Below are 25,969 nucleotides of genomic sequence, written 5' to 3'. Positions count from 1 at the left end.
CCTCCTCCTCGGGGGCGGGCACAGCGCCGGGAGCGCGGCCGGGGCTGTGCGCTGCGAAACCGCGTCCGCGCGGGCCCGCGGCCGCTGGCGCTCGGTTCCGGGCGGCGTGCGAGCGCCATGGCGGGCGGGCGGGGCGGTGCGCTCCTGCTGCTCCTGGCGCTGTGCCTGGGGACGCCGCCCGCTCGGGCCCGCAACCTCCGCTTCGTGACGCTGGTGAGGGGGACAGGGGGACGCGGGGGGAGGCCAGGCCGAGCCGGGATGGCCGGGCCGGGGTGACACGGTGCCGCCCGCAGGTGTACCGGCATGGAGACCGCTCGCCCATCAAGGCCTTCCCGCGGGACCCGTACCAGGAGAGCGCCTGGCCGCAGGGATTCGGGCAGCTCACGCAGGTGCGAGCGGGGCGGGGCTGGCGGCGGGGGCCGGGCCGGGCTCCGGACCGCCGGTAACGCCCGGTGCCGTTGCAGGTGGGAATGCGGCAGCAGTGGGAGCTGGGCCAGGCCCTGCGGCGGCGCTACCGCGACTTCCTCAGCGACACGTACCGGCGGCAGGAGGTCAGTGCCAGCCCCGCCGCTCGGGGCAGCGGCGTTCTCGGCCGCCCCACGGTGGGCCAGGGCCGCCGCGCGGGCCAGGGCTGCGAGGGGCTGCTTTGGGAAGGGAAACACCGGCGCTGGGCCTCGTCTCCGAGTATTTTCGTTCCTTAGCTTGTTCCCACCGCAGGAGGAAGAGCCCAAGCGCAGGCTCTGTGCTGAGCCTGGCCGCGGGGCACGGATCGGCTGCGGTCTCAGCGCTGCCCTCGCAGCGGGTGCGAAGGCAAATTCAGCCAGAGTTGTGAGAGTGTTCGAGCCGCCCACGCTGAAGTCCAGGGAACTAAACAGCAGTGTGTTATAGCTGCTACTCGTTTCTTACTTGAGCTTGTGAGATGCTTTTTTCCGTTACAATAGCTGACAAGAATGCAGCCTTTGTGCATTCCCGGTGCACTTGAGGTACGATCTCACCAGAGCCTGTAGTTACTGGCTAGCTGTGACCCTCTCATTTCCTTTCACGTGTAAAGTATTGACAGCTTCAGTCCCCCAAAGCCATTCATTTCTCTCTCATTAGGATGTTGTCACACTTTATAATAGTTCTTGAGAAACTGGTAGGTTTCTTTTGAAAAAAGTCACAGAGCCCTTGTGGAACTATGTACTAAGCACAGGGGAAATTATAAAAGACAAAGTAAGGAAATAAAAAATCCTCCCAAATACCCCTGCTAGTTAATCAAAGAGGTATTGAGTCAACTGAAACCTGAGCAGATGAGAGGCTGGTTCAGATGGACAGCAGGCAGCGAAGGCCCCTTCTCCCACTACAGGCTCTGCACCACTTCAGTTATTTTATCTGAGCTCAATTAAGCTGATTGACCAGATGGGGCAAACTAACAATCCCCATACAATTTTCTTAGTTTCTCCCCTTCCAGGGTTTCCCAGTAAGAACTCAGCTTGTCACAGTTCAGATTACATCCCTTTGACATTTGCTTCATCAACAAAACTTCAGCATGGGCTCAAACACAGATCCTTTAACTATCCTCAGTAGTTCCTTTCCAAACATAATTCACTCTTATACAGCTTTTGTGAGTTGAAACTGTTTTCCTTCTTTTGCTTGAGAAAGAAAAACAAACCAAGACATGTGCAAACAAAAGCTGTTCTGCTAACCAAGCCTGAACCCTTGCTCATGTTGAGCAACCTCCCTTGTAAGAAGTGTTGCCTCTGGGTGACACCATATGACCGTCTGTCACCTGACTCAGCGACAAGCTGGAGCCTGGCAAAAGGTGCTGAAGAAAGCATGTATACTCAGGGCTTAATTGTTTGAGGGGTTTGTGACACTTCTAGAATTAGATCCTTATCTTTTAAAATACTTCCTTTTTATTTCTTCAGAGCTTACCAAGGATGAAAGCAAACCTGTCTAATGAGTACAGGGTCAGTTTTTTCAAGCCACAGTTAAGAGGTAAAAGTGGGTAGGCATTGATGTCAGAGAAAAGACAAGTTGGGCTTTTTCTTGTGACTGTAATGTTTCTGAGGTACACCTCACATGAGAGAGATTATGCAGAGTGAGTATGTATATTTTATGCTTCTCTCCTAACATTTAAAAACAAAAATCCCTATCTTTATATTTCATTCCTCAGGCTTTTTATTCTTTTTTTGGATTGAACATGCTGTTTTATACAACATTCCTTTATGATTTCCTGTTGTTCCTCTTATCACTGGTTTCTCACCAGTTTCCCCCTTAACTGATTTCAGCACAGAGGTACGAGAATACTAAAGTTTTGCCATTTTGACTTCCTGAACATTGCTATATTTTTCTCATTTCTCCTTTTTTCTGGCTCAGGTCTCTGTCTCTTCTGAGCTCTGCAGTGGTAAAGTCTTGACCCATTAATCCCAAGAGCTCACAATGATCAGATAAAATCCCAGCCTTCCCTGTTTTAATTTTCTCTCTTGTTAGTCAGATCACTTTTCTTCATTTCTCAGATGGAAAAACTGAGGCTTGAAGAAGACATTTCTTTTCCTGAGCACAGCTGGTCATTCCTAGAACTGAGAACAGAATGCAGGAGTTTGCCCCAGTCCTGCTCTGTAAATATAATGCATTTCCTATCTGTGCCCATAGTTTTCTGTATCTTTATCTTCCTTTTCTCCGACTCTTCCTCATACTCAGACTCTTTTCTGTCTCTAACCTCTGCGCAGCGCACCTGAGTATCCCACTGATCCAGACCAGCCAGCTCCAATATTACACAGCAGATTGTGTTTGTGTGCATCCCTACAGTTTTGTCCAGGCCGACATCAGGCTTGGTTCCACTCCTGTTCCCCTGTGGTCCCTGAGCAGCTGCAGAGCACTTGGCAGCATTCCTGGGCGAGTGCATCGTCCTGTGCCTGAGCATCCCCGCTTGCAGGAGCCTTACTAACGGTGCACTGTCCCTTCCTGGCAGATCTTCGTCCGCAGCACCGACTGTGATCGGACCCTGATGAGTGCAGAGGCCAATCTGGCAGGCCTCTATCCCCCAGGAGGACAACAGATGTTCAACCCTAACATCTCCTGGCAGCCTATCCCTGTGCACACAGTGCCTGAGTCTGAGGAACGGGTAAGTTCATTTCAAGGACAAGTACTGACTACTCAAGTAGCATGGTCTCCAAAAATATTTGCTAGTCTTGATTCAGATTGTCTTGAACTTCTGCTGGGACCTACCTTGCAGAGGTTTTCCCATTTTCAGAAAAATACGCGAATTCAGGGGCTGTGTTCACTCAACATGTCATCTGCAACATCCCAGCAGACCACACATATTCTGCAGTATGTCAGCAGGCAGTACTTGAGGTTGTTTATAGATGCAGTCAGGGTTTCATTACAGCTGTGTGTGTTGACTGCAAATTCTGTACTCCAGTATTCTTGGTGACCTGGCTGCTCTTGTCTTTGCCCAGCTACTGAAGTTCCCTTTGACCCCTTGTCCACGGTATGAACAGCTACAGACTGAAACACGGCACTCAGCAGAATATATAAATAAGACCAGAGAGAATTGGGTAAGTGATTGTTTGCATGAGATAAGGTGGTTCTAGGCTTGTAGTTAAAGTATTATCACCTCTGTATAATCAGAGGTCTGAGAAAAGGGTAGGGATACCAGTGCATATAATATTGCATATAATACAGTATGAGATTAGAAAATTGAAGGCCTTTCTCTTTTCTCAAACCTACAGCAATTCCTGCAGATGGTGGCAAATGAAACTGGGATCCGGGACATCTCTCTTGAGAGTATATGGAGTGTATATGACACACTGTTCTGTGAAGTAAGTCTGGCCATCATCTTACACCCACTGGCATCTGGTCTTTAGGATTCACTGGATTTGGTGGGAATTATTTTGCAAAATCCCATGAAACAACTTTTCACCGTACAATAGAAGTAATGTTCTAATTTCAGAATAGTAACAGTTCCTACTCACTAGAGGCATGTGCCAAGAATTACCTATTTTTGCACCCTATAACCTCCCACTCCATAGCTTAGATATAAATCATGTCAGAGTCCCACCTGCATAATAAATATGTCTTGAAAGTCACTAGAAAATGTCTGCAATCTGAAATCTTTAGATCTCTGTGGACAGGCCTGAGTCCAATAAGGTAGAAATGAGATCTCTAGAAACTGAAGAAGCATTGACTTTATGGTTTAAGTTTATGCTACCTCTACCTCTCTGTTACTTTAAAACAATCACTTTTCTTTCTGTGCTTCTGTTAATGCCATATCTAAAAGAAAATAAAGCTCTCCTAGGTTGAGATTCACCCACATCTGTTTTTGACCTGTTTGAAGGTCCTTTGTCAGTGAAAGACTCTAGAGACAGATGTTACCCTTTTATCATCTGAGGTGGGACACCAAACTCTATATTTGAGTGGATTTCTGTTGAAAGCACATCTCATGAAGACTCAAACAAAATCAATAATTGGGTTAGCTGCACTGTGATAATGCGAAACTAAAAGTCACATATCCAGGAGACTTAAAGTTGTTACATACAAGTTTCTCTGTGTATAACTGTACAGCATGATGAATTAAATTATAGACATCTTTCATGTCAAACTAGTGAATACAGCTGCAGTAAACCCAAGCATTTTGACACTGTCACACTAATTCTGTGGATGTGCAAGACTGCTTCACTCACTGGTATTAGTATACAGTCGTGTGCACTATTTTGGGGGTGTAAAAGATAAACCAGCATGGAATTGCACTTTGCTATGTAAAGTAGCAGCTTGGGTTGCTGCAAGCTGAGAATATTCCAATCCAGAACTGCACTGTACTATGTGGATTTGCCCTTTGTATCACAACCAGATTTCCTGTCTTGTAACAATCACAGTGAATCAACTTCTATTGGTAACAGAAAATCCCTTGGTCAGAGAGATCAAGAATTTCAATTCTTCATTTTCAGGAGCCACTTAATAAGCTTGCAAATTAGGCCTGGAAGGCCAGCTGACAACCACTATAATCCCCAACAACTTGGAGAATAGCCCATTGTCCCAGAGCTAAACCAGAATGTTGTTATGGAAGAAGTATTTCTCACTCAGAACTATACCCTCAGGCTGATCAGTCTCTTCAGCTCCTTTGGTCTTCCTCCTTTTTTTTAAGTCATGCAAACAGTGCCCTGAAGAGAATTGTTTGTCTCACCTGAGCCAGTAGAGTCATTCTGGATGGTGACAATAAGAAGTCCAAGAAATAGCTGAATTTACCGACTATTCTCTTTGTAAATTAATTAAGAACTAAGTATCTAAGCTGCTGATGGAATTTCTCTGAACTGCTCAGACAAAATGGGCCCTTAAGGATACTCAGCCTCAATTTCTGGAAGTCTAATGGGATGTGGCATAGAAAATTGTTCTCAGTATTGCTGGGAAACCACAACTGCTGTTTGTCTGCCATTATAACTAATCCTTTCATATAACAGGTTGGCTGCAAAGCACATTCTTCTCTTGGTTCCCAGTTCTCAGGCTCCTTGGTTTGAGTACAGGGGTTTGTCAGTGGTGCATCGCACCGTTATGTCTGCAGGGCACTTGCTAACTTTCTGCAGTGTCTTTCAGTGGCCCTCAGAGCCTCCAGGGAAACAGCTACAGGTACACCAGAAACTCTTGAGTTTCTGTTCACTCATCCTTTTTCTCTTTGACCACTTGCCATCTGCGGGACAGAATCAGCCACGTGTAAAGTTAATGCCCTAAGATTATTCTATCAATTACAACATAACCTTGCACTCCAGCTGTGCTTTCACAGAAATGTAGCTCCTTGATTGTAACATTTATTCTTCTCATTATTATTTTCTGAAACAACATCAAAACCCACATACATTCTTTGTATGCAGCATAGCAGTGTGAGGTCAGAAGCCTAAATAGGAAGTGGGGGGATTGCATATTTAAAATAGTGTAAGAAAGCAGCAGCAGTATGGGCAGGTCTCCAGACACCCTCCCCTTCTCTGTTTAATCTGCAACCTGTGCTACCTGCACGTGAATATTCCATTTCTCTTTCTAGAAAGCACACAAAATGGATTTGCCTGGATGGGTGACACCAGATGTCATGATTCAACTGAAGCAACTAAAAGACTTTGGTTTTGAATTTCTGTTTGGGATCCACAATCGGGTAGAAAAAGCTCGTCTGCAAGGTGGTGAGTGCACTGGGGAGGGAGCCTCGTGCTGCTCTGTCTGGCTTTTGCCTCTAACCAGCTGTCTCTTGACTCAGGGGTCCTGCTGGATCACATAAGAAAAAACCTAACCAAAGCAGCAAATGTTTCTGCCCATCAGAATCTGAAACTACTTGCCTATTCAGCGGTAAGTCAGAGCTGGGGCTGGCTTTCAGCCATCTCCCCCTGCTTATAGGGGCATGGGGCTTGGTGATAATTTTAACCCCTTCTAGTTTCCCTACAGCCTATGCAGTGATCAGGACATGCATCATTGCCTCTGACTGGGTGAGAGATGCAGTATCTTGCATTGTTCCTCTGGCATCCCTGAGGAAAATTCCCAGTGTGTCCTTGTTTCTCAGTCTCATGAGTGAGACTGGTGGACTTTGGGAAGCCATTGCTCTATTTATTTGGTAGATGGGTTGATGCTACTCAAATGATGTTTCAGAAGTGTAGCTACAGTTATCTCCCCTTTCCAGCAGCCTACTGCCTGGAAAGTCAAGTGTATCTCCCAAATTGCTCTCTAGAGATTAATTCTCAAAAAACAGTGCAGGATATATATCACTGTTTCACTTCCTCCCCTTCTCTGGCACAATCACAGATCACTGTTCTAGCAGTTCCTCTCCCATTTTCCAGATGGAAGTTACAAAGGTGACATCCCCTCAGCACTGCCTTGTCCATTACTGGTACAGTTTGAGCTGCCCTGCCACATCCCTAAGGGTGACTGATTTGGTTTTTTTCCCTCTTTCTCAGCATGACACCACACTTGTGGCACTGCAGATGGCTCTAGATGTCTACAACAAGATCCAAGCACCATACGCCTCATGTCATTTATTTGAACTGTACCAAGAGGATGATGGGTGAGGGCTGCAGTAAAGATGCCTGCTGTGATTTCACCTTGAGGGTTAGATACCTAGGCTAGGTATTCTACTGTAGGGGCGTGGAATCTTGCTCCTAGTGGCAGACTCTCATCAGGAAAATTTATCACCAGAATAAAGGAAAGGGTGTGCACACTGAGTTTTTGGGAAGGGATGACTTCACCTAAAGCAAAAAGGAAAAAAAAATGTTGCTGTGTTTCGTTTTCAGTAACTTCTCTGTGGAGATGTTTTACCGGAATGAGAGTGGGAAGGAACCTTTCCCACTGACAATCCCTGGCTGTCAGCATAAATGCCCACTGCAGAGATTCTTGGAACTCACAGATCCTGTTGTTCCCCAGGACTGGGAGCAAGAATGCAAGGTAGCAAGCAGCATGCACGACACAGGTGAGCCCAGGCTTGACCAGAGAGTGGCAGAAGGGGAAAGTTTGGACGATGCCACGCTGACCACTTATTTTCTCCCTTACAGAACTCTTTGTGGGTTTGGCTGTGTGTGGATCCATTCTCCTTCTCCTTATTATTCTCCTCTTGACTGTACTCTTCCGCATACAGTCTCAGCCCCCTGGCTACCGGCATGTTTCCAATGAAGGAGAAGAACAGGCCTGACACTTGCTTCAACTCCTTCCCAGGCAGTAGAAGGGAGCTGTGTTGCCCCTACAGATGATTGGGCACCTTCAGTTACTCAGCATTCTTGTTTTGGCCTTTGCTTCCCAGAACAAAGCTGGACTTGGTTTCTGGATGCTTTCTAAGGGTGACATCCTTTAGAAAGAACTGAGAAAAAACTGTGCTGCTCTAAGGAAATGACACCTTAACTTTGAAGCCAATATACTGTGTGGTGCCCCTGGTCCTCATCCAACTAATCCAGTCTGGGATTCCCAACATGGCCAGTTGAAAGTTTTCCTCCTTTCAAGTGACTGTAAACGTTACCACTCACCACAACTGTGACAGAGAAGCTTGGGCCTCCAGCAGCTGCCACATCCAGTTGCATTTCTTTTCAGGATTAACCTGCTTTGAGTGCTTTTCCCTCACACTGCTGCTGATGGTGAGAAGGCTGGACTTGAGCTGAGGATGCAGCTCACCAACAATGCACCAAGACTCATCTTATTGTCCATGCAGACAGAACTGTTGTGGATGGTCGGAGACATGTAAAGTGTTTCTTGAGGTTGCTGTCAAGTAGTTGCTGCTGGCTACTGGTTTTTTTCCCCTCCTCACATTGTGGTTCAAGAGAGGACTGGACTGAGATCAGGACAAGACTGGAAACCTAGTAGTTTTCAATCAATCCTAGGATTTGGCTCAGAGTACAATCATAGAACCCAAAGAAGCTCTAAGAGCTTTATGAGAGAGAGCAATTCCTGTGACCGTAGCAAACCCACATTCAATTCCTTGTGCAATGTTGGCTCTGGAAAGGAAAGCCCCCCTAGATAAGCAAATTGGTTTCTGTCTAAAGATCCCAAGTTTTAATTGTATTCCCCCATCTGAACTTCAAGGACCTATTAGACGGAGTATCCAGTACTGCAGGCAGTCCAGATTTCAGCCCAAGGAAGATGCTTTATGAGCAGAATGCTTTTATGCCATAATTAAGAGAGGTAGCAGAGCTGTCTACCTAAGATTTGATTAAATACTGAGTTCTGCAGCTTATATTCCTGTCTTCCGGACTGGATGGACAACAAACATTAAGGATCAGAGTTAGCAGGTGACTGTGGATTGCTTTATTTGTCACACTTGGGCATTCTGTCCAAAGTGTGATTCTTTCTCCAGGCTGGCCTCTCTGCGCACTGCAGCTGCTGCAGGGATGTTCATGCCAAGTGCTCACCACCTGCCTTGTAGTTTTTGGCAGAGAGACTGCAGCAGGCACCAGAAGCACAGGCTCTTCACATGGTGATAATGCACATTCACTTCCCACTTTTAGTTCCCTTTCTGGTGCAGTTCCCTTCCCCTCTTGGATGCAGAAGCCAGTTCATAGGTTACAAATATTTCCTTTTGTTCCCCCTAAGGAGTGCCATGGGGACTTTTCCCCACACCGTAATCGGTATCTGCCAGCATGGGAACCCTAAATCAGCAGAAGCAGCTTGCTGTTCTCAGCATCTTCCTCACCTTTTTGTCCTCTGAAGATACAAATTAGGTCTTCTGCACAGCAAGACAGTCATAAAGAAAAAGCTACTGCCTGTGAGAACAGGCACAAGAAAGAGGTAATAGAAAGTGCATTTAAGAGGACCAGACCTGTTATTTTTAGACCTGTTATTTTCAAAGGCACCAAATTTTGCACACACAGAGAAAAGGTTTCTATGATGATTTAGACATTTTGACTGTGAATGACTTTCTGTACTTCTGTACTTGTTCCAATACATTTCATTATTAAAATCAATTTCACACTGAACCCTATTCCTTCTCTAAGAGTTCATAGGACTAGCACCGGTGTGCTCACTGTTGGAAAGCAGGCAGAACTTACTGCAGCACACCACCTCCTTAAGGAATTCCCTATTTCACAATTCCATAATATAGCACAGAGAGATTTGAGATAAACTTTGTTTTTGACTGCAGCAGCTATGAATAGATATAGCTGATAATGCATCCTGTCCAACTTGGAGGAGTCCACTGCAGACCAGTACTATGACTGCTACTTCTACCACTGTTGTAGGTCTCATAGCCTTCTTGTAGAAATGTCTCAAACTTCTCCCCTGCAAAAGTAATTCAGCCATATCCTCAAAGCAGCCACTCTCTCTAAGAATTTTAGTTTAGTACAAAATTTTATTTATATTAATATTGCAAAACTATAAAAGTGAACATAAAGAACCTGCACAGGCCTGGAGCCCATCCCATCCATCAACCTCTGGGACAGCAGCAAGGTCCCAGGCAGCCTTGTAAACAAACCAGAAAAAGCAAAACTTAACTGTTTAAAAACAGTCATAAGATTTGGCTCTGAGCAGGCTATTAGGAAGAAATCCCTCATTTCTGCTTTGTGACACTCTTACCCAACATTCTGAAACACATAGTTATGGGTGAAAAAAATTGCCTAATCATTGGCAAGAAACAGCCAAGAACTCTGAAAACAGAAACTCTAAAATCAGTAGGTACCCAGCTCCATACTGCCCTTACATCCCATGAGGCACATAGAGACCTCTGGCATCATGTTCTTTGTGGTCCAGTTAAATAGTTGCAAGCAGAGAACAGGCTAAGCCTGATGTCTTGACAAATACACATTTTCCAAGCTTGCATATAGGAGAGCCTAGTGTTTTCTAGGCTACCCAAGCTATCCATCACTTCACCCCTGTGAACATTCTATCTTCTCAGGATGTTAATCCTGTTAGCAAATTGTTTCTCAACTTGGTTGGACTAGAACAGGCTGGGTACCCTATCATGAGCTGGTCCACTGCAGACTACAGGAAATGGTAACCTCTGAGAAGTGATGACAAGCAGGTATGGTGGGCTGAAAGCAGTAACTTCAGCAGGATCTGGAAACATCTTCAGAGTTTGCCTAGTGCCTCAGAAAATGCGTAGTAGCTCCACTTGGAGGAACCAAGTACTGACACAACTTTCTAGAAGGGGAGGCCAAGAGGATCAGGGAAGCAAGATCAGATCTGGGGAGGAAGGACAAAGTCTAATTCCCTGCACGGCTTATACTGCCCATTGCCAACAACTGAGTTTGTACCCTGGGATTCAGAAAGGATCAAAATAGTTCTCTAGATCCTTCCCTTTTCACTTCCTTCCCTGGGATTTAGAATCATTGCTTTTTGTTCTCATCTCCTTCAGCTCGCCAGACAATAACTTAGCTTTTGAGTTTGCCTGTGCCAGGGTTTGTCTGCCTCTACCCTCCACGTCTGGATGAACTCCAGCTTCTAATCCCTGCTCTCTCATGGTTCAATCTCCTTGCCTGTCATGGCTTTCAAAAGATGTTCGTGCTTCTTGGCCACCATCTCCTCCTGGTTCCAGATCAGAATATTAAAGCCTGAGAAGAAAAATGCTGTAAATCAGAAACTCTACATCGATCATAAAATCCCAGGCTATGTCACTTAAATGCCAGAAATTCAAACGGCTTTTTATGTTCTCAGATATTTCCAAAGTATAGACAATGCAAAAATAGTTATTGCAGAAGCTATCTCCACATAGCCAAGAAAATCTGATCTAAGAAATGTAAGTAACTCCTAGTCTCATCTGTCACAGGTCTAAAACCTAAATCTATAGCCAGCTAACTTAATCCCCCACAGCCTACGAAAAACTGACTAATCTTGGCTCTGCAGACTAGGAAATGAGATAAATTAAATGAAGGGAAATGGTACAGCCTAGCAGGAAAAGGCTTTCCCCCTCCATTGTTTTCTTCTACTGTTTCATGGCCGGCAGGTGGCAGCGGCTCTCAGCTGTGGTGAGGCTTCCCACTGCAGACTTGATACTCTCAGGAATGTTGTACAGGAGATGACTACCAAACTGCTTTCCAAGTGCAAAGGTGTAAGACTGAAAGAAGGTCTTGATCTCTTTCACAGATGTAAGAAGTCGTAAAGGGCTACTAGCAAGTGGGATTTGGGAAACCCCCTCTCACAACTTGCTTTAATCTGGAGTAAGAAGCCAGCCCTTTTCTGGAACTGGAACCCACACATTTAGTGCCCCAGGTTGTCTTTACTTACCCATGCCAGAAGCCAGTGTGTCTCCCATAGGGTTAAATTTGTTGAGCTGAAAATGAAAAAAACAGAGTTTGTAAGAGCATCACTGCTTATGTAACAGTCATAAGAGCACCACAGCTTATATAACAGCAACAAACCATCTGGAAAAAACAATGTTCCCTAAGAGTATCCAAAAACCCCACAGAGGACCATGAACTAGCCCTGCTTTAGTCAGCAGTTTTAGTTGGCAGCTGTATCCCATGACAGCATGAGTCTGTCACAAGTAAACTGGATGCGGTTCTAGTCCCTAAACCATGCCTCTTTCACAAAGATAGAGCAGTGTTATTGACAGCCCTTTCAGCTGCAGTGCTCAACTCACCGAGATGATCCCAGAAGCATTTGGATCATAGAGCTGACAAACCATCTCTCCAGTGCTCCCATCGAACACATCCACAGTTCGCAGCTCATTCAGGGTGTACCCGGGGAACTTGGGGTCTGGGTAGCGACCTACGACAATGAGGTCATAGCGAGGATGCCACGTTGCCTAAGCAGAGAGCAGAGTCATGGAGAGCTCAGGGAAAGGGACAGAGCTCAGCACTGACACACACCATACAACTGACACTGGGAGCAGCTCTTACTACATCCCACCCACAGCTTCAGCAACAGTGCTCCACTGGCAGCTGCAGCAGTGTAAAAAATATCCACCCACCAATGTAGTACCTTGACCTTCTAAAAATCAGACCATTTCTGATTTGCAGATGGCTGCTAACACCAAGCATGATGCTCCTCTTAGACTTAACTCACCTTTATAGGTGTGAGGTGCTGAAACTGCCTATGGGGATGTGGAATCAGATGCTGTGGCTTGGTCCAGTCTGATGATGAGTAAACCCTGATTTCATTGTGCTGGTCTGTGGTCAGGAGCTTGGCACCATGTGTTGGGCTGAAGTAAGCTAGGAGAGTGGGACAATAAGGCAAACTAAAGATCACAATGCTGTGACTGACAAGAAACGTAAGTGTCACATTTTGCTGATTGAAAATCCATTGCTATTTATTTAACTGGGATGTGATTATAGCTGTGCGTCCCAATAGACAAGACTTTGACAAGACAGACTACCTGTCTCAAACAAATTCAAAACTCTTTCAAAAAGTAAGCTGAAACCTACAGTGCTGGGTTACCAAAGAATATTTTTTCCAATTTCAGAATCACAGGAGGAAACATTGGAAATAAAGGAGTTTGCTCATTCAAATGGAAAGACGGTAGAATAATGTGATGGACACTTGCAGCCTGGACTTCCATCAACTGGTAAAGTTGTACCCAAGAAACAGAGGTTTGAGTTCCATTCTCTCCTTCTGTCAAAGGGATTGCCCAAATAAATTCAGTTTTCTAATCTCAGCCGCTGCTGCTTCCAAACTCACTTTTAAGGTACCGTGCCACAGTTTGTATGGCAAGTCTTAAGAAGGTGCTGCAGCTGCCCTAGCCACCTCCCTGCCTCTGGCCACACATTCCCAATATCTTCCTTACTTTAATGACCATGCAAATTGGAATCTGAGCAAAACCTAACACTGCCACAATAAAGGCTGAGCTGAGTGAACTCTCTGCAGACATCTATGCAATGAAATCCTTAATTCACCTGCATTGACAGGTTTCTCATGTGGAAGCAGATGAAGAAAGTTTGTTTTGTTTTTGATGTTCCTGAGGTCCCAGATTTTGACTGTCTGATCCACAGATGCTGTGGCAAACATCCACTCACACTGGGAGTTAAACTCTACATGAGTCACTTTCTTCCTGTGCAATTTCAGCTTCCAGATCTGCGGCAAACAGAAAAAAAAATCAAGGTCTGCAGTAAAGAAATGAAATTATAATCTACTCGTGCAAAGAGGTCTCACATCCATAGAGTAACAAAACTTCTAAAATACACCAAGAGTTTATTCACTGGAAGCAAGAAAGGAAAATAATTGCTTTGGGAAATAACTATTTAATTCTAGAGTAATTCTGATCCATCAATTTATTAAAGCTATGAGAAAGGAAAACACAATCCCTGGCTTTCATGGAGGGACATATTAGTGCCACTATACAAAGTAAGATCGCATCTGGAAGGCTTTAAGCAGTGCCAGACATTCACTTGCAGAAAGATTTAAACAAACTGGAACACACAGAGAAAATGTGCTGCCAAGATAATGAGAAGGAAGGAACTGCTTCGTGTAGAAGACTAAAAAAGCTAGCTTTGTTTATCTTAGTAAAAAAGGTGAGAGGAGATATAATTGGCTTCTAGAAACATGTCAGCAAAGAAGCATGAGGGTAGGAAAAATATTTCAATTAACAACAACAAATAAACACAAAGCGGACATCAATAAATTTCTATACAAAGCCAGAATATTATCTCTAATCTAAAGGCTAAAGCTGGCCCATCCTCCCTAGAATAAAAGATATCTCCCAGCTGCAGGAAAGTTAATAATGGATATCTCCCAACTTCACATTCTTTTAGGAGAAAAAGAAAAAAGGAAGTCAGCAACTAACCCTGAGTAAGGACAAGTCACTTGGAGCACTCCTGACTCTGCCTGCTACTTTGCACAGCTGCCTCTGGCCACAGTTCATTGGGTGGCAAATCTTTACAGATGCTACCCTTACATGCAAGAGAGATGGCAGTGCCAATGGGACAGTACAGCAGGCTCCTGAATCAGGGCTCACTCCAGCTATTTTCTCCTGATTCTGTACTACTCCAGACCCACAGTCTGCCTCTGCCTGCCCTCTTGTGTCCAATGGCAGGAGTGCAATTTCCATGCCAATATTCGCTGCGTGCCTACCCCCAGGTCATGGAAGGGTGTACAGCAATGCAGTACGTCCTAAATTACTCCTGTCAGGGCACTAAGTTTCTGGAAGTGTGAGGGCTGTTGGCAGAGGGTGCTCACATCTTCAGGTACCCTATAATTACTCTGGCTAGTAGCAAATACTCTTAAGAAAAGGATAGCACATGACAGGTAATAATTCCTTGTTTAGGAATTATTACCATTACACTCAACAATGTGAAAGTGTCGACTGGATGGCAGAAGTAGAGGACTTCTCACCACCCAGACAACGAGTGGACTCATCTCCTAAGCTGCAAGTCACTTGCTCCTGTTTTCAGAGTCCCTGTAGAGTAGGAAAGCACACGAGTCATGAAGATTCCCGTAGAGGAGATGCTGCGTGGAGCCATACAAACCTCTTCACCAGAAGTGCTGAGCAGGACCACGTTGCCAACATTATCACCTGTCACCAGTGCACGGCAGCTTGCAGAAACATCCACACTGCAGTACCAGCAACTACAGGGAAAGACACAAATCAGTGCTCTTCCTACAGAAAAACGAAGGCAGTGGAGTTCTGGTTCACATCTTGTCCCTGGCAAGGGAGACTGCAACAGACTGTAACTGCAGTCTCCCACCTGATGGTGTGGGCCTGAGTATCAGGAATAAGTACGGCTTATCAGAAATGCTTTCTGTTGGTGACTGAATGCGAAATCACTTCAGAATAATTTCAAAGTGCTTATTAGATGGAGTGTAACACATTGCAACAGTAGAACATAATAGAGGCTGAAGAACCACTTGGTGCCTGCATGTGAACATACCTTGCGAAAGATCAGAATATCCCTGGGACACCAACAAATGTGGAAAACCAGCTTTAAAATGACATTTTCCACAAAACACTGAAGCAGCAGTAAAGACAAAAGCTTTGGACTGAAAAGTTGCACATCAAACTGTCTCAACTTCATGCTCCAGGAAACAAGACGGAATAGAAACTTATCTGATAAAGACATATGTCTTAATGCCAGCTCTCCTGGGAGAAGGACAGTGAGAATAAAGTTGGAGTCCTTTGGAAACTTGTTGCAAAAGCTCCACTTGCAAAATAAATTATTCTAAGAATTCAAGGCCATGGAATCTAACAAGGTGAGCCTGAAATCTGCAGAAGGACTACAGGGTAAACTCAATAACCTGAAAGTCAGATTGTGCAGGAATGCTATGTGGCTTTCCCTATGCCACCTGAGCTGCTACAGATAAAAGAGACCACTGATAACAATGAAGAGGAGGAAGTTACCCTGCTCTTCTCACCTCACACTTCATGAAGTGCAAAGCTGTCAGTACCTGCAAGATAGGAGATGGCATCACCAGAAAGCAACATAGGAAGATGCAGGCAGCACGCTCAGCTACTGTAAAAGCGTAAGTGCCCTGTGGCTGCCTAGCAACCAGGATCCTGTCTCCAAGCTCTCTCTTGGGACCTACTCATACCAAGAGTCTCCAAACACTAGCAGAGATTAAGATGTTAGAGATCTAAAGATGCAGCACAGCATTAACCCCAAGGAACAGAGAATTAACCATGCAGTGCCCTCTTCTCACCAAACGTTATGATGCTCATGGCCACATTCCTGGGCACGAGAGACCACCTGCATGGCTCTGCCCTCAAGATCCTGCAGACTTAGGGTGCCATCACCTGATGCCACATAAAGCTTCTCTGCCTCATAAGGACTGAACTTGATGTCTCCGAGAGAATCTCCTGGCCCTTTCTGAAATACACACAAAGCCAAGAGACATCAAGGTTAGAGTGGAAGTCAAAATCTTAATTCAGAAGTTACCACCTGGAACACACTGCCAATTTCCCTAGGTACAAGCACTGCTCTGGCAGAGCACATACACAAGAACTCATTTTTTCTAACTTGTTTCAAATCTGAGCACATTTATTCTGAGCCTTCAAGTTTATCCTCACCACTTTGGCCTGCAAAACTCATTAGCAGCAAGCAGTGCTGCTTCTGCTATAGGGTTAGGACCAATTGGCAGTGAACCACCTGGCTCACACATGCTCAAGAGAGCCCAAGCAAAACCAGCACCATTCCATTCATAAACCACATAAAAACTCATGACAGCCCAGCACCAAGCTTTTCTTACAGAGATTTCATTCACTAGCTCCTTACCAGCTGCTTCCAGTGCTGTATCTGGTCTTTCTCAAGGTACCAGCAGGCAGGAAAAGCCAGGTGCAAATCTTACTACTAACCACATGGCACAGGAATCTTATGTTCTATGTTATGTTGTATTGTTATTGTATCAGCCTATCTACCAAGGAAAAGTGGAAACCCTACACAAGGACAGAAAAAATGAGAGCTAGCTGGGAGTCCCCAAACTTGGTATTCAAGTGCACTGCATGTTTATCATGCTGCTCACAGAACAACTATTTAGTAAAGTCTCACTGTAAATACTAGGTTTCAAGAGGTCAATGAAAATAAAAAAAGGCCTTCACATAGAGCCTGCCTGTCCTCACAGCAGTAGTATGATGGCATGCCCTCCCAAATTCAGCCATCACTGTTGTGACAGGCATCCCACTGGGATATAAAATCTTCATGTCTCAGGACCCAGTTTATTTCTCTTTGCTCACCTGACCAGTCATCCCAGCATGACTTGGTTTTACCTTCTGCCCTATTAAAAGGTTGCAGGTGAACAGCCAAATTGAAAAGCAACCATGAAAGCTGCCACTCAGAGAGAATTAGGCGGGGAAAAGTAAGTTGGAAGCTAACTCAAATTCTCTCACTTACCTTCAAACATAGAACTGAAGTAACTAATTGAAGAGCTCAGGCTTTCTCATGCATCCACAGAAAAACCAACAGTCTTGAGAATGTAATTCTGTGAGCTGCTTCTACAAATTCATCTCCTCTTTTTATTCACTACTGAAGGAACTCAGACTCTTAATTCTGGTATTTTAGATAAGCACCAGAAGCTCAGTGGGATGAACTGGCATGACCCTAATGGCTTGCGCTGCTTGAAGTCGGTGGCATTTATGGAGAAGCAGAGAGGGAACTATGAATTCTACTGTAAAAATCACCTGGCAACAAGCAGCACTGCTAGCAGGTGAAGAAGTTAGAAGGTCCCCAGGCCACAGAGCTTTGTGATGTGTTAAGAACAGACAACTGAGGAAATCCACTGGAGCCCCACTGTCTCATATACAACAGGAAGTAAGCAGCATCAGAGTCCCTCCCCATTAGTGAAAAGCTCTTTCTTACCCACTACCCCATTTCAGGGAAAAATAAAAAGAATGAGCCTCCCTGAAATTCAGAGTATAAAGGACATCTATGTGGGGAAGAGGAAGCCCAGCTCTCACATATTAGAGACAAACGTATCTCTCTTTCTCTTTCTCTTTCTCTCTGTAGTGCTTCTGCCAGCAGGACACAGAGGCCCAAAGCATTACTGTATTCTTACTCCCAGTCCTCGGTGCTGGTGAAGACCCGGACAGTATGGCCATTAAAATCCTGCAGGGTGGTAGTGCCGGCAACTGATGCAGTGTACAGCTGGCTAGGGTTAAAAGGGTTAAACTTCATTGCTGTGATGGCCCCTCCAGCTCCCATCTACAAGGAAGGGGATGAACAAAAGAAAAATCCACTGAGTGATGGGGAAGGAGAAAAGTGTGCTCTGTAAGTCTGCAGGCACTGCTATGTCTTTAACAACAACAGTGAAACACACCACAGTCCTCTAAGCAGGAAAGACAACCACGTCTCACACATGATGATTGTCTAAACCAGGAGCTGCCATCCTGGAAGATAAATCTGCAACTCCTTCAGTTCCCATGTAAGGTATTCCCTTGCTGTCTGGCACCACACATTTACAAAAAAGAGAAAGGTGACTCTGGAATTTCTGGAGGATAGACCTCTCAATGTGTATCTATGTTAATTTAGAAAGGTGATAAAAGGTACAAAGTCTTTGAGCCCCTGCTGGAATGGAAATGGCTGAATACAGCAATGAGGGGGTATGTCAGCTGTACAAACTATTCATTCTACCTTAGCTGCTCACTTGAGATAAAGGGACCTTGTTTCTTCTCGAAGATGTTTCTTCATCTGGCACAATAAAAGGTGAGCAGAGAAAGATCGAGACCTAAACCAGACAGACCCTCTCTGCCTACTTGTTTCTGGCATCTCTTTTATTTTTCCACTGAGCACACACCAAGTACTGCTTCATTATGAACTTAATCACCGTGCCTCAGTTCTCCCCAGTGCTAGAACAGTCTGGGACTTGGGAACAGACATGCTTTTGCATCTCAGTCCTACCCCATAACTGGCTACTCTGAAAACCGAGACCCTTATATGCTTCTCACAACAGACCTCAGTTTTTATCTGCAGTATTTCATAGTACTCCAGTTTTCCCCCCACCTATTCCTCACATACAAATGCTTACCCCCTTTATGAAGCAGGATTTAGAAAGTAGTTCACAGTCCCAAAGGATGATGTCTCCACCTTTGGAACCAACAGCTAGTGTACTGGGATGTGTTGGGTGCCATTCCAGGCATGTCACTCTCCTGTCAAAGGGACTTGCTCTTCGAAAGAGGCAGTATGAGGAAAGAGAACGCAGAAAAGCCAGCTGCAGTCTCTGTTAAAAAGGTAAAGAGAATTAAGACTTTTGCAAGCACCCCTGAGATTCTCTGAATGAGGAATGCTAACAATTTTTAATTCTAATTAGCATTAGTAGGTTCACACAAAATTCTAAACAACAAAGCTCACCCAGGTGCTTCCCACCTATGAATACTATAGAAAGAATTAATTTTCAAATGAAAGGTGTGTGGCTCTGCAAAACAGTAAAACACTATGGACTCGATGGCTATGTCTGTGAAGAGGAAAAAGATTGACACTTAACCTGACAAGATTAGCAAAGTAGAGTGGATACAAGAATAGTATCACAAAACAGTCAGATCAGCATGCAAAAGTATCACTGTGCAGTAACTCATCTGGTAGAGTGGGCAAGTTCAAATATGATTCAAGGAAGTACAGAATTAACAGAGGATAAAAACTGAGAGGGCTGGGTCAACCAAAAGGGAAAGCCATCTTAGCTCTTGAATTTTACAGGATTAAGAAACATAAAGGTGCACCAGACTTAGAGCCACAAACCATGTATGGTGGGAACTTTAGGTCCCTTTAAAGTTCCTCTACTTGTGTTGAAGATCTTTTTATGTAGGGAGCTGAGATATCCAACAGGTCCTAAAGGAGACACTCCTCACCTGCTTGAGCTGTGCCTGAATGGAGCCTCCCAGCATTTTCTGGTAGACATAATGAACAATGCTGCACTGCCGCTCCAGCTGAGAGGAAAGGACTTTCTTGTTTCTCATCACAAACCCATCTCCACTCCAACCTGCCAAGGAGGAAAATGATAAAACTTACTGATTAGCAACAGCTGTCACGCTCATTCACTAAACAATATAGAAAACCATCTGCACCTGCTGCTATGTCCATGAAAAGCTTTGGCCACAAGATAAAAGCCTCTAAATAATTCTTATACATCTAAGGTGCAGCAGCTTCTGCAGTTATGGAGTCCAGTGCATCCCATCGCCTACCAGAGCTTTGTGTATGCTTCCTCTTGTTAAACCTTCCTTCTTTTTCCCAAAGACTTAACAAAGACAACAGGAAAAGACTAAAGCAATGCCACAGGTGGGTGGTGCATCTCTTGGACAGCATACAATTTAAATGTTTCATACCCAAAACACAATGCTGCTATCCAAAGCCCCAGCAACTTGGAAATATGCCATGGGAGGTGATAAGCCCCTGCATACAGCAAAAGAAAGGTTAAACATGTGACCAGCAGGAAAACTTGAAAATTTCCCAAGTATGGCAACATGAGCTCCCACACATTTCCTGAAATGCCTGCCTGTGAATCAGAATTTTCTGTCTGCTCATGCTGTAGCCCATGCAGTCTGCCTACAGCGCTGCGAGTTTTGTTTTTGAAACAGACTTGCTGACACCTCACCGCCTGAAAACCTTTCTGTTCAGAGCGAGTTTTGCTGACAGCACAGCTTGTTTCTACATTTTCCAAGTTCATATTCCAAGTTTTCAACTTCAGGGACCTTTATGTAAAAACTAGATCTGTTCAGTCCCATGTCTGCGATCTAATCACCCCCACCAACGGTCTGTAACACCCCAGGGGATCTAAATGTCAAATGCATTTCTTAAGAAAAATAAATGCTATTTGCATTCAATGACATTTATTTTTAAAAAATCCCACAAACAGAAGACTGAAAACACATGGATCATTCTATATGATTAAAACCTGAATTAAATTTTTCTTTAGTGCAATGCTGGGGAAATGCACAGGTGTGAAACTAAACTTCTTTGTTCACATGCTGACATAGTGCAAGCACTTGTCACACCCGATGAAATAGGTACAAACATTTATATTCTGATGCCTTTTTTTACTGAAGAATTAGTATCCACAGTTCCTTCTTCAAAGGTGACAGAAATTGACGTATTTTTTTCAGATTCCATTTCACAATGAAGGATCATTTATTAAGAAACGAAGCTTCAGCCCCTTTTAGAATCAGCTGAAAGAAATCCTTTAAAAAAGGTGGTTTAATTGTAAGAAACAGAAACTATATGGATCAGGAGAAAAAATATTCCTAACACATACAAATTAGAACACAGAATGGAGAAGCTCAAATTCAAAGGTGTTCATCTTTTTAAGAAAGGGTTAAGAGAAAAGTATTATTAGCCTCGTTTTTCCGAAGTACCTTATGGGAACGACAGATCTGACGAAACATGAAAATGAAGTTATAATAAAATCATGTAGCTAAATTAACTACATGTGTTTAACTATTTTTTAATTTAATTAACTAGATGTTTTTAACTATCTACAATTATACACAGAACTCCTTTCAAACAGAGCGTTTTGCCTCCACAGTCAGTGTTCACACTGCTAACTCCTCCAAGTCTGGACTTACAGACCACACAATGGAAATGTGCAAAATCATAGAACCCCTGGGTCTTTGACCGTTGAAAAACACTTCAGTAATTTCTGGATCCTTAGGCTAAAATTGTACAGAAAACATGTAGTATCTCCACGCAAGTCAGTAACCCCGGTGATCTCCTAAATCACTGATGGAATGAAAAGTTTTATGTGAGAAAAGGAGACTGAGGGGAGACCATATTGCTCTCTACAACAACCTGAAAGGAGGTTGTAGGGAGAGGGGGATAGGTCTCTTCTCCCAAGTAGCAAGTGATACAAAGGAGGAAAGGGTCTCTAGTTGCACCAGGAGAGGTTTAGATCGGCTACCATGAAAAATTTCTTCACTGAAAGAGTTGTCAAGCATTGGAACAGGCTGCTCAGGGAAGTGGATCAGTTCCCATCCCCATAAACATTTAAAGGATGTGTAGATGTGGTACTCAGATACATGGTTTAGTGGTGGACTTGGCAGTGCTGGGTTAACAGTTGGACTCTATGATCTTAAAGGATGTTTCCAACCTAAATGATTCTATGAACTTGCTGTAGGTAAAGTCTAAACTAAACTTCCTTGATAATGCAAAGCATTAAACTTCCCATTAGATTAGAAATTACAACTCCAGATTACATCAAAAATCTTTACCTAAGTTACAAAAATCTTACCTAAGTTACACACTAAAGCAAAAAAATGCACGAGAAGTAATTAGAGGAAATTCTGCCCATTCTAATCTGAACACAGAGGAAGAAAGTATTCCTAGTAATTATAGCAAAAGCTAGAATATTCAGAGAACAGGGTGGAAATACCAGTTCAGACTGGATGCTGCAGGACACCAACCTTACGACTATTAACTGCATTTGGAATTGCATGAGAGAAATAATGTATTACCAGTATTGGTTTGTGCTACACTAAAGCAAAGATCTGGTAATACAGGAATTCCACAAAACCACTCTCAAATGAGCTGTAACAGCATCTTCAGTACTTCAGGCTTTTACCAAGGGGTACTGAGTCTCAAAAATTAAACATGCATGCATGCACACACACTCATTAGACAGAAACTTGGAGGATGTACTATCCCAATACAAGTTTGCCTATTACTTCAACATCTAACCCCATCCGAACACTCATGTCTGAACATGTTTCTTGGCATTCTCCCTCTTCAACTAGTCAATGCCTGTCATTTGCAGTAAATCTGGTAGGGAGAAAAAGTAAGGATCTGAGGAAATATTACCGATTTTCCCTGGGGGTTTAGATGTTTTTCTCACAAACAACCTCTTCTCTTGTTTCTCATTCCCTCGTTCCCCGTGGTCCCGTTTCCTCTTCCCAGCTGATTTTGCCTCTTCTGGCCAATGCTGACGTGCCCTCTCACGCTTCTTGTCCTTTGGCTGGTTCACTGGAGCCATTCTGTCTGACCACTGAAAGCAAACAAAGCATGGAAGGTAAGACTGTCATACACTTTTAACCAGAGGACAGAGAGGAAAACTGGAATGAAACATATCCCAGTAGTCTGAAGGTACTGATTAGACCTGTATCCTCTTTCATTGGCATGACACTAGTTTTTTGTTGTTCTCTGCTGAAGAGAGGAAAAGGTTCAATAAAATCGTCTTTGTTCACATATGAAAATTAACATATCCTAAAGCACTAGAATATGTTTTGACAGATGCACCTCTGCCAGACTTTTCAGCCGGAAGCCTACAGATCTGCATAAAGTACATCTGTGAAACCACATAATACCCTAACTGTTTCTCTAGTAGCTCACACTGAGCTCATTAGATTCAGCCAAGTGAAAGGTCAGAGTTTTTAAGACGATGGCCAGGGCTGACTGGTCTTGCAACAAATGGGCTCAGAAGGTACTTCCTGCACAATGGCCACTCTTCCTCACAACCACCACCCGGTATTTGGATTGGGCTCCTGGCAAGCACACCTGAACTGCTCCTGTGAGCGGCGGTGGGATTCATCCGCTCGTGTCCCGTGTTGTGATGGCCACGACGCCACCAGGCCCCCGAAGAACAGCGCGGGCCTCCCACGGCCTTCCCTGCAGCCGGCGGGCGGTGCGTCACACGCCACCCGCACAGCACATCCTTCCCGCGGCACATCCCCAGCCTGAGACTGTGACCACGTTGAGGTTACTTACAATTCCTGAATGGCCGTCACGCCTATCTGCCGTGATAAATATAGCTCGCTGGGCACCGCGCAGGCTCGTCCCCAGGCAGCGCCCCCAGCCCGGCTCCTCCGGGCCTCGCCCGGCCCCAGGCAGCACCCCGCAGCCCCCGGCCCGGCGCCCCCGCGGCCTAGGCGGCAAGGCCATCCCGCTCTCACCTGCGCTCCCGCGGCCTCAGCTTCCCCCGCGCTGCCGCGGCCGGCGGGCGGCACTGGCCCCTCCCCCGCGGTTTCATAACCGGGGCGGGAACAGGGGGCAGCGGCTCCGGCCCGGCCCCACCGAGCGGCGCCGAGCTCGCTGGCCGTGGTGCTCCCCGCCATGCTTCGCCGCAGAGGGGCAGCGGCAGCGGGAGGCCGAGGGGGGCTCGGGGTGCTTGTCCAGCCCCTGCCCGCTTCCACCGCCTTTAGTCCTGCCGGCCTCCCCGGCCACCAGCATGAGCAGCACCTCCGGCTGCCCTGGAGCGAGAGGCGGCTGCGAGGGTCACGCTGGCCTGAAACGCGCCATCCGTCTGCGAGCTCGCCTTTGTCTGCCTGTGGCTTGTTTGGTGCAGCACTTCAAATCATACGCACCTCACTAGTTTCTAGAGCACCAAATTGGCCTAATAAAGCGGTTTGGTAAGGGCCCCAAATACGTCAACCAAAAAAGAAAATTTCGAAACCCCATTTCCACAAGAAAATGCACCTGGTACTCAACAACAACAGGAGCTTCTAAAGCTGATAACAAAGTCTCGTCTGGAGCAGCTCAGAGTAGCAGATGCTACATGATGAAGCGGACAAGAATGGGGAAGGAAGAGCTGTACGAACACACAGGGAGGTACCAACACTTCCCCCCGCACCTGCAAAGGAGGCTGCTGTCTGCCGGCCATGTTGTGTGGGGAGCCTTACCCCTCTTCCCTGGAGCACTATGGTCCTCTGCTTTCAGCCTGCCAGTAACTATGGTGAGTAATTAAGGTACAGTCACCCACATAGGTGGCTATGAATACAGGTCCTAAAATAGCTGTACACAACCATGCCTTCGGTAGGGTTTGGTTTTGGGTGCTAGTATTTTTTGCGCTATAACTATAGTTACTTATGCATTTTCTCACATACTAGAAAATGCACAGGAAAACTACCCGGAAAAACAACAAACACTCAGTTCTCTGTGCTTTTTCTCTGAATAGTAAAAAAGTTGTATTAGTTGCTGCCATCCTGTATCAGAATGGTATACACAAAAACGATAATCACTAACACAGTGTGGTTTTGGACATATACATCAACCCAATTAGCAAGTCGTAAAGTCTTGTCAGGCACTTTTGTAACACATGGCATTTGTCTTAGAACTGTAACCTTTAGCAAAAAGCAGCAAGAGGAATAACTGAACATAACACTTCCCTTCTCACCTCTGATGCCTCAAAAGCTTGATCTCTGGGAAGAAAATCTACTACAGAAAAACAGCCTTCATATCTTGACAGTGATCAACAGTTACTTCTATAGGCCTGCAGAAGCCTTCATCATAGGCTCCCAAAGAAAACTTTGATGCTTTATCCAAGTTATCTACAGCAAAGATGTCCACTTCCTGTCCTCACTCCTTTTGTTTCCCAGCAGTATTGTCCCCATGCAGAGCATAAACAGCGTAACCTACACGTTTCCCTCTTGGAGCTATTACAGTTAGTATTTTTTAGAAATGGGATAGAATAGAAAAGAATGAAAAAGATTTTTTAATATGGAAGGGACCTGCAAGAAGCATCTAGTCCAACTACCTGACCAGTTCAGGGCTGGCCAAGTTAAAGCCTGGTATTAAGGGCATTGCCTCTTAAAAACTTGGAGTATTGGCCACCTCTCTAGGAAGCCTGTTTCAGTGTTTGACCACCCTCTCTGTAAAGAAATGCTTCCTAATATCCAGTCTAAGCCTCCCCTGGTGCAGCTTCAAACCACTCCCGTGCATCCTATCCCTGGATCCCTGGGAGAGATCAGCACCTCCCTCTCCACTTCCCCTTCTCAGGAACCTGTAGGGAACCATGAGGACACCCCTCAGCCTGCTTTTCTCCAGCCTAGACAAGCCAAACTCTGGACACAGCTGAGGACTTCAACATCATTCTTAAACTGTGAGCCCCAGCACTGCACACAGTACTCAAGATGAGGCCACATGCTAATTACAGTGTTTGTGTTAATGCCTAACACCAAATTTGCTTTCTCTCTACAGAATCACCAGATATTTTTGTAATTATTATCCACTAAGGACAAGAACAGCAGACAGTACACAATTCATACACAGAAAAAATGGGCCTGATGTCCCAGAGCTCAGTGTCTAGATGGTACTCTGAGCAAGCCAGACAAAGACTTAATTTGAGAAAATATTCTTTTATTCTTTCATGTATTTACAGTCTCACGCTCTTCGAACTTTAGTGTGCAACAAAGTTGGAGGAGTATAATTCTGCATGGGCAGGATATTAGGCTTATTTTTAGGATGCCTTTTGCCTGATGTACAATTAT

General features: G+C 45.0%; 2 protein-coding genes and 1 long non-coding RNA gene across 7 annotated transcripts; 2 read left to right on the top strand and 1 right to left on the bottom strand.

Annotated features, from left to right (window-relative positions):
* Positions 1-32: 32 nt before the first annotated feature.
* Positions 33-13,266, top strand: ACP2 (acid phosphatase 2, lysosomal). Of its 3 annotated transcripts, none has more exons than XM_085062525.1 (11): positions 33-213; positions 294-389; positions 465-551; positions 2,954-3,106; positions 3,441-3,539; positions 3,714-3,803; positions 6,014-6,146; positions 6,221-6,309; positions 6,912-7,018; positions 7,245-7,420; positions 12,830-13,266. In XM_085062525.1, the coding sequence occupies exons 1-11, from the start codon at positions 118-120 to the stop codon at positions 12,892-12,894; spliced, it is 1,191 nt and encodes a 396-aa protein (XP_084918651.1). In that variant the 5' UTR covers positions 33-117; the 3' UTR covers positions 12,895-13,266. The 3 variants fall into 3 exon arrangements, with proteins under 3 accessions (XP_084918651.1, XP_084918652.1, XP_084918650.1); XM_085062526.1 differs by lacking the exon at positions 12,830-13,266 and adding an exon at positions 7,503-9,410 and having other exon boundaries at positions 34-213; positions 7,245-7,395; XM_085062524.1 differs by lacking the exon at positions 12,830-13,266 and adding an exon at positions 7,503-9,410 and having other exon boundaries at positions 37-213.
* Positions 558-2,308, top strand: LOC146436432 (uncharacterized). Its single transcript, XR_014852665.1, has 2 exons — positions 558-1,801; positions 1,908-2,308. It is a non-coding gene; the product is annotated as an uncharacterized LOC146436432 (long non-coding RNA).
* Positions 9,762-24,124, bottom strand: DDB2 (damage specific DNA binding protein 2). Of its 3 annotated transcripts, none has more exons than XM_085062520.1 (11): positions 23,657-24,120; positions 22,569-22,752; positions 19,631-19,761; positions 18,814-19,005; positions 17,845-17,990; positions 14,829-14,928; positions 13,260-13,437; positions 12,433-12,578; positions 12,008-12,172; positions 11,653-11,698; positions 9,762-10,979 (listed from the first exon to the last, which is right to left on the bottom strand). In XM_085062520.1, exons 1-11 carry the CDS (start codon positions 23,816-23,818, stop codon positions 10,885-10,887), a joined length of 1,545 nt encoding a protein of 514 aa, XP_084918646.1. In that variant the 5' UTR covers positions 23,819-24,120; the 3' UTR covers positions 9,762-10,884. The 3 variants fall into 3 exon arrangements, 2 of the variants coding, with proteins under 2 accessions (XP_084918646.1, XP_084918645.1); XM_085062519.1 differs by lacking the exon at positions 17,845-17,990 and adding an exon at positions 15,997-16,163 and having other exon boundaries at positions 23,657-24,117; XR_014852664.1 differs by lacking the exons at positions 9,762-10,979; positions 17,845-17,990 and adding an exon at positions 15,997-16,163 and having other exon boundaries at positions 11,648-11,698; positions 12,008-12,135; positions 23,657-24,124.
* Between the last annotated feature and the right edge of the window lie 1,845 nt (positions 24,125-25,969).

This window comes from Lichenostomus cassidix, chromosome 5 (genome assembly GCF_008360975.1).
Source record: "Lichenostomus cassidix isolate B80296 chromosome 5, HeHo_3.0, whole genome shotgun sequence".
NCBI classification, from domain to species: Eukaryota; Metazoa; Chordata; class Aves; order Passeriformes; family Meliphagidae; genus Lichenostomus; species Lichenostomus cassidix.
Note: the sequence above shows the minus strand (reverse complement) of the source record. Positions and strands in the feature narration are given on the sequence as shown.